Source organism: Pteropus medius, unplaced genomic scaffold (genome assembly GCF_902729225.1).
Source record: "Pteropus medius unplaced genomic scaffold, Ma_sr-lr_union100, whole genome shotgun sequence".
Lineage (NCBI taxonomy): Eukaryota > Metazoa > Chordata > Mammalia > Chiroptera > Pteropodidae > Pteropus > Pteropus medius.
In genome coordinates this window covers 9,725,927-9,736,924 of record NW_024354499.1, presented here as the reverse complement: position 1 = coordinate 9,736,924, position 10,998 = coordinate 9,725,927, and the positions used below count along the sequence as shown (strand labels likewise).

At 39.4% G+C, this 10,998-nt stretch overlaps 1 protein-coding gene and 1 pseudogene across 1 annotated transcript; one reads left to right on the top strand and one right to left on the bottom strand.

Annotated features, from left to right (window-relative positions):
• Window positions 1–2,571: 2,571 nt before the first annotated feature.
• LOC120594744 (uncharacterized) lies at window positions 2,572–2,690 on the top strand (annotated as a pseudogene).
• A 5,293-nt stretch (window positions 2,691–7,983) lies between these two features.
• Window positions 7,984–10,317, bottom strand: LOC120594498 (lithostathine-like). The gene is given in 6 exon segments (XM_039852522.1): window positions 7,984–8,175; window positions 8,455–8,581; window positions 9,200–9,337; window positions 9,545–9,564; window positions 9,567–9,662; window positions 10,242–10,317. Coding segments are annotated over 6 exon segments (525 nt in total). The 3' UTR covers window positions 7,984–8,107.
• Window positions 10,318–10,998: the final 681 nt, after the last annotated feature.

Genomic DNA, 10,998 nt, shown 5'->3' with positions numbered 1-10,998 from the left:
TGCAATGGCTTCCCTGAAGTGCACTTTGAAAACTATTTAGGAAGAGTGGAGAATGTGGTTTGGGAGTAGGAGGTTTGGAGGTGGAGAGGGAAAAATTCTGTTAAAGCTAAAAGAGTAGGACTTCCAAGTTACAGTCAGGGATATTAGGAAATGGGGTCCCTCAGTTTACCTAACTCTTATCCAGATGTTCTTTGCACCTGTATTTGCTATCAAGTGGTTGTCTCCTGAAGTCTATATAGAGAGAAACATCAGTGATAGTGGGACCAGCAGAGGCCCAGAAGCCTGTGGAGATGTGCTGATCCACTGTGAGCACGTCCATTGACTGGTAGAAATCTAAATCACAAGTTAGATGCATAGTTTTCAAAACAGATGAAGATTAGATAAATCCAATGATGATAGTGAGCAAATAGTTGGCTGGAAAACTCTTGGAAATCTGGAAGAAAGAAGCATATATGGTGCTTGGGCCAACATGTCAGTATCCAAGGAAGGGAATCTAGGTCAGAAAACAAGCTAAAATCAGAATGGGAACTTCTTAAGTCTTGTTCGCTGCAGTAAAATTCTGTTGGGGTATCTTTCTGCCCGCTTCTCTAAGAACTGGGTCTCATCCACAGGTTCTACTTAAGAGGTTAGTGTAACTCCGATAATAATACTATGTGACTCAAATTCTTTGCCCCAGCTGATTGAACTGGGGTGAACACCCAGTCCTAGCTAGAATAATCAGATATTCACCTGAAAACAAATTTATTCATGGAGAATATAATCTTTTGAGTCACTGGATTGAATAGTTTGGTAAAGCTCTAATGAGTTAGCCACACTGGATTACTCTGCCTGTACCCCAAGGGCAAGAACACTGACTAGTTGATAGAGCATAAACTAAACTCAGCGAAATAAAAGAGAAAGAGAAGGAGAGTCATCTCACTTTTTGACTCTGCTCTTCCTTTTCCTTCATGAGACTCAGCTATATGCCCTTATCTTGGGTAGATTGAAATAAATCATTGTCCTTCCAAGAACAACATGTTTTGCTTCATTGAGTTAGAATGCATGTCAGCATCTTATATCCAAATAGCCTAAGCTAAGCAAACCTAAAAGAAGCCTGTGTCCTATCTCAGCCAAGGTGCCTTTGAGCTGTTAGCACCCTAACAGGAGTATGGACTCTGAAGGAGAAAATTATGGGGAATTCTTATATTGGATATAACACAAAGTTTCTCATACAAATTTTAGGAATCGAGTGCTCATACACAATCGTAGTACTCCTACCTTCTTCCCCAAATTGAGGGAGAAAAGTTTTTAATCAGAAAAAATAAAAGATTACAAATATTAGGAGAGGGGCATTTTTGTCAACTGTCAAGAGAAATAAAGCCCAGGACTGCCTTGCAGGCATTCAATTATGGAGGGTTCAATGGGACGTAATGGGAAACAGGGAGGAGAGTTAGAAACTGACTGCCCACTTCTAGATGAAAGGTTCAAGAGAATTCACCAGGGGAAGAAAACTTATAAAATATTTCAGGACACTAAATGGTCAGGAATAAAGACTATAAATTTAGTAAAATATCTCCTGTGATCTCTTTCTCAGAAAATTAAGCATGGCTCTAGGTATAGTAGATGATATCAATTGGCTTGACAAAAACTATTCTTTTTAAATTCAGCTAACAAAACCCTGAATACGTATGAAAGGCAATAAAGCCAGTCCCATAGATAAATCCTGATTGGTCAAAGTGAATTATGGCAATCTCACCCTTTTCTGGTGGTCGATTTGAGAATAGAACTCCAAACCAACTTTGACCAATGAGATGTAAGATTACATCTACCAAGGGCTTGTGAGAACAAATTTTCTCAGTAATAAGAAAGAGTGTATGAGAAAGAAGCATTTTTTCTCTTCTTTTCTTCTTTACTGAATTGGAAATAGTCAGCTGATGCCTAGGCTGCTGTGGTTATTTTTTGGCAATGAGCGAAAGACCAAGATAATCATGGAGATGTCAACCTAGACTCTTGACATCTCTGAGCTTCTAGTGAACCCTGAAAAAGACTGTTTCCTAAATTTTTAAGTGAATCAATAAATCTCTGTGTTATTTAAGCTGCTTATGGTGGGATATTCCATTACAGTTAAAAATATCATAATTGATACAGTAGGTGAAAGGAAGCAGAGACAAATTTAGTGGAGGGAAGGAAAGCCCTAGAGAGACCAAAGTCATATATTAAGCAATGTAGCAGAAGATGCTGAGATTGAATGTAACCTGATATAAAAATTCAAGATCAGAGCCAACAATGGTTTATTTAAGCAAATCAAGGAAACTAGGAAATGTTTGCACTTGAGTTTATGTGGTCAGCATTATGCTGGATGGAGGTGGTGGTGGTGATGCGCTATTCTTGAAGGCAGAGTTGGGTTTCCAGTCATTTCAAAGGCATGATGATTTGAATCAAGCATATAACCATATGGTGCACTCCTAAATCTGTTTAAGTGAACAAATGAGTTTAGGGTCAATTGTGGTATAGTCTGATGGTACCAGAAAAATCACCATGTAGTTGAATACTTCCTGGATCTGTAACACAAAATGTTAATATTTAATGCTTGTCTATGGCCATGCCACCCTGAACATGCCCGATATCTTCTGACCTTGGAAGCTAAGCAGGGTTGGGCCTGGTTAGTACTTGGATGGGAGACCACCTAGGAATGCCAGGTGCTGTAGGCATACAAATAAATAAATAAATAAATAAATAAATAAATAAATAAATAAATAGATAGATAGATAGATAGATAATAGAATTAATGCTTTACCAAGCACTTTTTGTATTATGGCATGTACTAAAGTGCAATGGTCTCCAACCCCTGGCTGTGGACCAGTACAGATCAGTGGCCTGTTAGGAACTGGGCCGCACAGCAGGAAGTGAACGGCAGGCAATGAACAAAGCTTCATCTGTATTTGCAGCCGTTCTCCAGTGCTAGCATCACTGCCTCAGCTCCACCTCAGATTATCAGGCATTAGATTCTCATAGGAGCACCAGTCTTTGGTGTCGAAAAGGTTGGAGACCGTAGCATAGAGTCTTAGAGCTAAGAGAGTCATTATGTATAATTTAATCCAACTGAGAAACCATATAAAATACTAAATTTGAAGATACCAGGAATAGAGTTCAAGGTTTCAGTTCAGAGCAAAAATCTTGGAAGTAGTGGAAAACAGACACAAGGCATTAACAAAGCTGGAATGAGAAAAACCTGGATGGAAGGGAGTAGTTTGAGGCAATTCCTTTAATACTTGCTGGTGTTTGCAGATCTCCTTGAAGGGACAAGGGGCATTGAAAGTTTCTCTCTCTTAAAGAATGAGGGTAGCTTAGATACAGAGCTAAGAAGAGGTATAGCAGAAATAAAAATCTGTTTTACCAATTCCAGTCGAATTTCTTTTTCACTTTATACCCACTGCTGAATTAAAGCTATAGCAAAGGATACTAATGAAGAAAAATAGATGAATTCCCAAATCAGAAACAGCCCCAGAAAGACCTCAAGGCTTCCCATATCAACCTTGCTGATATGGCTTCTTTTAAATCAACCATCAGCTGAAAAGCCATGGGTTTCTACCTAATGCTCTAGGCATCTAGCCCTCGAGGTAAGACAATGCTGAGAGTGATCACTAAGTAGACAAATGGGCTTTATTTTCTTGGGGGAATATTATTTCTTTTTTCTTATTAAGACCCCATATTCTGCTTTTTATTTGTTTAATTCCTGATTTGATGAGAGCGATATGACAGCAAGGACACCTTTAACAGGTGGCATAAAATTTACCTGTGATACTAAAATTTCCCCTTTTTGCCTATTGACTCTCCCATGGATGTGTACTTGTCCTAGAGAACGTTATCACTTTTATTTTAATAAAAAGTAGTTGAACTAATAGTAGTTTGATATTTTTTCTCTCTTCTTGTATCTAGGAAAAATATGTCAATTTATTAAAAATATGTCAAAAATATATCAACAACTTTTTCTCATTCCTTCTAAACACGATGAATCCTGCCCTGTCCACCAATTTAAGAAACTTTAAACACAATAACTAAAGAACACCTGGTTTTGCTCTGACGGACAGAAGAAGAAACATTGTGTACCTAATGCACTATTGAAACAGTTTGGAGCTGCTAGAATTGCATTCACTGGTCCCTTAGGATAATAATACACCACAGATCCATCTTCACTCATCTAGTTTTCCCAGGATTGAAGAGTATGGTCACTTACACAGCCCAGAGCCTTGGAAGAGCTGTGAACAATCTCTTTGTAAGACATGCCCACATATAGGGCAAAGGGGAGTTGGACTTTTTGGCCAGTGAAGGAGTCGGAGCACAGGATGCCAAGGACTACTGTCATTATTTCCTTTTCAATTATGCAACCCCTACATGGGTTTCTTTCTTTTTTCAAATGTATGGAGTTGAAAAAATTTTAATTTTTGTAGGAGAAATTAAGAAAAAGTTGAAAGTCCTACTATGACTATTAAAGAAATTTAATCTACATTTTTAAAGAATCTTCTTACACAGAAAACTTCAGGTCAAGATTGTTTCTGGAAGACTTCCCCAAACTACTAAAAAACATATATTTCCAATCCCATACAACATATTTTAGAGAACAAAGAGAAAAATACTCTTTAACTTTGACAGATAATGACAGAAAAAAATTCTCTACCTAAAGGACTAGATGTGCTTTTAGTTAAGTTTCAGAATCAATTGCTGATCCTCCCTCTCTGAAGATAGGTAGCCTATCTTAGAAAAAGTACAGGAAACTTACGGAACATCAATTTAGAAAAGTAGACACTGGCTATTCATGTCCATCTATTTGAGAATGAAAACCTCTACATATAGTATCACCAGATTTGGCAAATATGCAATATCTGCCAGAATGAGCAAAGAAGTAACATTTTTACTAAAAAACTGTTATCAGAATTTCAAGTTTAGCTAGGAGTCTTGTATTTTATCTGGCAGCCCCACTAATGTAGCAATGCTGAGTTCCTCCAGGCTCATATAAAAGATTTTGGACAAGGTCCCATCCCCCTTTCAGTTGAGGAAACTGACCAAATACTTTATTTTTGCACAAGATATGAGGCTGGGAAGGTGAAAGCAGTAAGGTAGTGAATAGTCTAAAAATATTTAGATTCATCGAAAATCTCATCCTTCTTCACTCATGTAAGTGGTGCTTTTTCAAATAAAGCATCATTTATTCCATTTTTCATTCATTCAATAAATAATCATAGAAATTCTGCCAGATATTAAGTCTTCTCAGCTCTAGTCCTAATGGAGGCCAGAAAGTTTCCAGGCCACAGGACAAAAAATCCACTGAGACCCTTTCCTAGAATTACTCAGCAAAATAATTCCAGTCAGCAACTATAGGGATAAGGAACTAATTGTGTAGTCTATGAAATGGTGCTAGTTCTCAAACTGTTTGTTGCCTCTTCTATGGCCAGGTAAGCACAGAGAATAAGAGTAAGATTTCAGAAAATTTTATAGCAATTTGATAGATTAGTTTTGTCTATGGAACTTAAACTTTTAAAAACGGGCTTGTAATTTATATGTTTTTGTTTTTTATTTTGTTTTTAGCAATTCATTAAAAAAAATTTTAATTTAGAATAGTTTTCGATTTACAGAATTATTGCAATGGTAATACAGGGCCTTGCCATATAACCTGTACCCAGTTCCTCTATTATTAATATCTTGCATTAATATAGTACTTGTTATAATGAATGAACCATGTTGATATATTATTATTAAAGCTCATGCTTTATTCAGATTTTTTAAATTTTTACTAATGTCCTTTAGATTTGCTTGCTTTTTGATACTATGACTGTTTTGAAGAAAACTGGCCAGTTATTTTTTGTAATACTCTTTTATTGGAGTTTGTATTTTATCCTCATGATTAGACTGGAGTTATCTATTTTGGAGAGGAAGATCACAGAAATAAAGTGTCATTCTCATCATATTATACCAAAGCTACATATTATCATCAAGACTTAGAACTGTTGCTGTTGATCTTGATCAATTGGCTGATGTGTGTTTGTTAGTTTTCTCCACAGTAAAGTTATTCTTTCTTTACCACCTTTCCATGCTTTACTCTTTGGAAGGAAGTCACTTAAAGTGTGGGATATTATGCTCCCTTTCCATGAACGGGGAGGAGCTCCATTAATTATTTGAAATTTTTTCTGCATGCAATGTTAGTCTTTTCTTATATTATATAATATGTAATTAATAATATCAATTGACTCATGGATATTTGCATTATTATTTCAGTTATAATCCAATACTACTTGATTTATTTTGTTTCTCAAATACTTCCAGCTTTGGTCACTGGGAGCTCTTTCACTTGGCTCCTGTGACCCAGTTGACATAACCCCAACAAAAGGTTTTTATTTTCATAAACACTTCCTTAATTTATGGCACAATAAAATGCTCCAGGCTCATTTTATATATTTTTATCCTCGTCTTAGATTCAATCATTTCTTCAAGAAGCTCTTGTTCCTTTTATTGGAGAATGGCATTATAACCATGATCTGGCCACAGGGAGTGTTCCACAGTTACTGGGTATTATATTCTTCCACCAACCCCTAGCTTTATTGAGGTTTAATTAGTATACAAAAAATACACATAATTAATGTATTTTGGACATATGTATACACTCATTTTACTATCACCACAAGCAAGGTAATAAATATATTCATCACCTCTGAAAGTTTCCTTGTGTCCTGTTTTTTATTTATAGGTTTTTCTTTTAGTGATAACAGCACTTAATATGAGATCTATTTCTCTTAACACATTTTTGAGTGTACAATACCTTATTGTTAACTACAGGTATGATGTTGTCCCATAGATTCTGGAAGCATTTTCTGTGTCTATTGATATGACCATGGGATTTTTGTCCTTTAGTCTATTAATGTGGTATATCATGTTGATTGATTTGCACATTTTGAAACATCCTTACTTCCCAGAAATAAATCCCACTTGGTCATGGTGTATGAACCTTTAAATGTTCTGTTGAAATCAGTTTGCTAATATTTTGCTGAGAATTTTTGCATCTATATTTATCAGGGACATTGACATGCTGTTTCTTTTCTTGTGATGTCTTTATCTGGATAGATTTCAAAATAGTTATTTTTCTCTTCATAAGAGAAAAATAGTTATTTTTCTCTTCATAAGAGAAAAATAGTTATTTTTCTCTTCTGGTGGGTTCCAGAAGTAAAACTCATGAAAATGTGGAAATCTCCCTAAGACTGTGGCATCCAGGAACTTCTCTCTTAAAGACAATATATACTCGGCTTTCGGCAACTTGTCAAAATTACCACTTAATGTTTCTAAGAGTTTATGGCTCTAGCTGTTACTGCTCCAGGTAAGCAGATATAAGAAGGGCTCTATGCACTCTGGAGCCGCTGTAGATTTTAGGGTTATTAGCTCAAGACAAGTTGTTGGTATTCAAATCGTTCAGAATTTTTTCTTGTTTTAAAGAAGAGTGACAACTTCGAATGCTCCACATTTCAGCATTGTAACCAGAGTTTAAGTAATCTTTTTTTTACTCTATTTTATAAAAATATTATGGTCCAAGGTAGATTGCAATTAAAAAAAATATAATCGCTCCATCAGGCAAATAATTTCAGAAGTGCTGTTGTACTAATATTAGCCTCATTAAGCCTCCTGGTGTCACACCATCATGAGAAAGACTCAGCAGAGTGTAGCAGAAAGTGTTTTTCTCTTCACAAACACAAATCCTCCACAAACAGGGCCTACGTACTCATAATATGTACATTGCTAGGACTATACATTAGTCATTTTCCCCGGGGGCCTGATGAAACTGAACAAAGAAAAGACCTAGATTTCCTCCCACTTGCATTTCTTCCTCAGAGTCTTGCTATGAGACTAGAACACAAAGTACTAGAACACATGTATGGTGTAAAATATTTATTAGAACCCTCTGAGACCTAAGGCCATGAAACACAAAAAAGCCTGAAATGAGGCTGAGGAGGTGGGGAGGTTAGAAAGAAGAGGACAGGTTTACGGTGTGGGGAGAAGATTTCTTCCCTGGGTGAGTCTTCTCACGAAGTTCCATGTCCAGGATGAGCTGCATCCCAAATTCTGGTCGCTGACCCCACTTGACCTAGTTCTTGAACTTGCAGATATAGGGTAACCTCTCATTGCAGTTATAATCTTTCCATGAGAGATACCCTGGAGAGACAGAAGAGTTCAAGTGAATGGGACTGGTAGAGCTTGTGATCCAAAGGAGAGACACCTCAGATTCTGCCATGGAGTCAAAGCCCCTCCCTCATCTCCACCAAGGCCCCACTCCAGGGAAAGGAGACTCAAAAAAGGAAGGATGAGAGGAGCTGGGAGAAGCCACACCAACATCGCATTTCCTAGCTCAAGAGGATTTCCTGAAGGTCAGGCCCAGAAATGGGGAACGAGGGGATGAAAAGGCTGTCCAGAAGGTAGCACCCTGTTTCTCACCTGAGTTTCGTGACAGGCTCCCACAGTAGCCGGGGTTTGAGATGGTGGCGGGATTTCTCTCCCAAGCAAGGTAATTCAGCACATCGTCACTACTCCACTCCCACCCACCTGCATTGAGCTCATAGCCCTATAGAGAAGAGGACGGAGCCAGGTGAGGCTGAATGGCCATTAGAGTTCTCTTTGCATGATCCCCTCAGCTGGATATCTGATCCCCTACTTGGCATCATGGAATTTGGTCTGCTCATCCATGGAGCTCTCCTCTGGGAAGCTCTCCCTAAATCCTTGCTCCTATTGGCAAATTCCAAAGCCGATAATCACAAAGACTAATGGAACCACTCAGAGTAACGTGTTACTGCCTGAGCAATAATTAGTGGTGCATTCATGATAACTTTCTGAACCTCAAAAACAATATTGGTTCTATAGCGGAAAATGCATCTTATCTTCCTTTAGAATTCCTCAGCACAGTCTATGTAGACTCAGTGCAGCTCAGAGAACTGAATTAAAAGATGTCATGTGTCAACTGTGTAAAAAGCTTGACAAGAGGCAGATTAGCTTCAACGGGAGATTAGAGTCCTCCACAAAACTCAGCTCTTCAGCTAGCCTCGAGGTCCTCCTTTTTCCCCAGATATCGCCCCCGATCTCTGAGCTCTGGGGTTCTCTAGGGTATTTCTTGGGCAGGCATGGGGGACAGGGAGCGGGCCCGGTAACGAGCTGAAGAGAAAACAGAGAGGAGACGTTATCGCACCTTTGTGGGGTCGTGAATCCCAATCCAGATGTTTGAGTAGGCGTTCAAATTGATCTTGACCAGAGAAGCCAGAAAGGATGCCTCAGCCCCACTGAGCACAGACACTAGGAATCCAGAGGGTCGTTTCTGGCAGGCAATCTGTGTGGGGAAGGGAGAGACTGAGGAAGAGCTTGAGATCTCACTGGGAGAAGGGTGGGGCTTAGCTGGGTGAGAAGTGTGTGTGCGCAATAGATGAGGGTATTCATTTTTGCCCCTGGAAATCTGGGGAATGGAGACCATGCCCTTTCTCTCTGGTCTCTAGCAAACTTTTTCTTATCATCTGTAACTGCAAATGCATCTACTCACATCTGCATCATTCCAGGATTTGGTGTCATAAACAAGGCATAGCAGTGGGAACGAAAGGTATAGGAACCTTTGGGACAGCTGCTTCGTGGAGAGGAAACTTCCGTCTTGTTGTCTTCACCTGGGGTGGAAGAAAATAAAGGAGAGGGATAGAGTGAAAGGAAGAGTGAGAATTGTGGTTGGAAGGTGACCTTGGAAAATATCTATGAGGCCAATGCTTGGGGAAGTGACATCAAACTCTTGACTACCTCTCTCCATTGTCAGCATTTTCAGGATTTCTTGATCTTGAACCGACCCCATTAAATGAAGGATCATTTCTTTTCTTTCTACCCTTGTCCTTTGTTGAAAAGTCCAATACTTCCCCACTCTGAGCTGACTTGTTCCCACACTGGGTCCTCCAACCATTCTCTTTCCCCTTATCCCATTACTGATCCTTCATGCTTTCTCTCTTCACCTTACCAACATAGATTCGAGTCCACTGACAAAATGGAAATGATCTCATTCCAATGTTCGTGAAACACTGTGGTGCCTCCCACCACGAATTACCCCGAAGGAAAGAGTGATGATGGAGGAATTTCAGGCAGCTTCATTGTGTGAGGATATGCCTCAGCATTGCCACATGCATCGCACAGAAGGCTTCCTCCTCTTTTGGCCCTGAGCATTCACGGGGAACCCAGTGCTAGAGGTGGAGACATCTCACCTTGCACCTGAGATAGGAGCACCAGGCAGGAGAACAGCATCCAGGACAAGCTGGGGAAGGCCATGGGAGGCAGCATCGTGTCTGAGACTTGAGGAAGCAATTAGAGATCATTAAAGAAGTGTGATCAGAGAGAAGGCATGCAGAGCACCCTCTGTTCTTCCTCTTGTCTTTTTTCTGTCTCCTAGGACTAAATTGATCTTGGTGATTGATATTCATCTCATTCTATAGTTCTGGAAAGAAAAGGAGAATATGTACACCCTACTACCCTGAGACCTCCCAGGATGGCCTTACCTGAGTCTCAGAATTGCTAAAATCCTCCTATAACCTTCTCTGAAATGTGTGAGTTAACCCTCTGTCATGGATCTCATCTTCTCTCAGCTTGCACTTACCACCACTTACCTGTTTTGCAGGTACCTGAGATCCTGAGATGGTTGGTCAAGTCAGAAACGACTAGGCTTTTATAAGAGGAGCTGAGGGAGGGGTGACGGAATGGATAATGAGAATATGGAGACATAGGGATCATGGGGACGGGCTTGGCATTAATTCAAGGAGATTTGTGCCATGGGGAGTGGACTCTTCCTGGCAATGCCTGGGAACCACCCCAGATGTTACCTCTTTCCTGTTAGCAAGCCAGTACTTCCCTGAGGAACAGGTGAAGTTTGGACTTTCTCCTCCCATGCCTGGATTGCTTGCACTGAAAAACTTTCGGGAACGAAGGTGGCCTGTGGCACAAATTCTGATGTACGTAGTTTAGAAA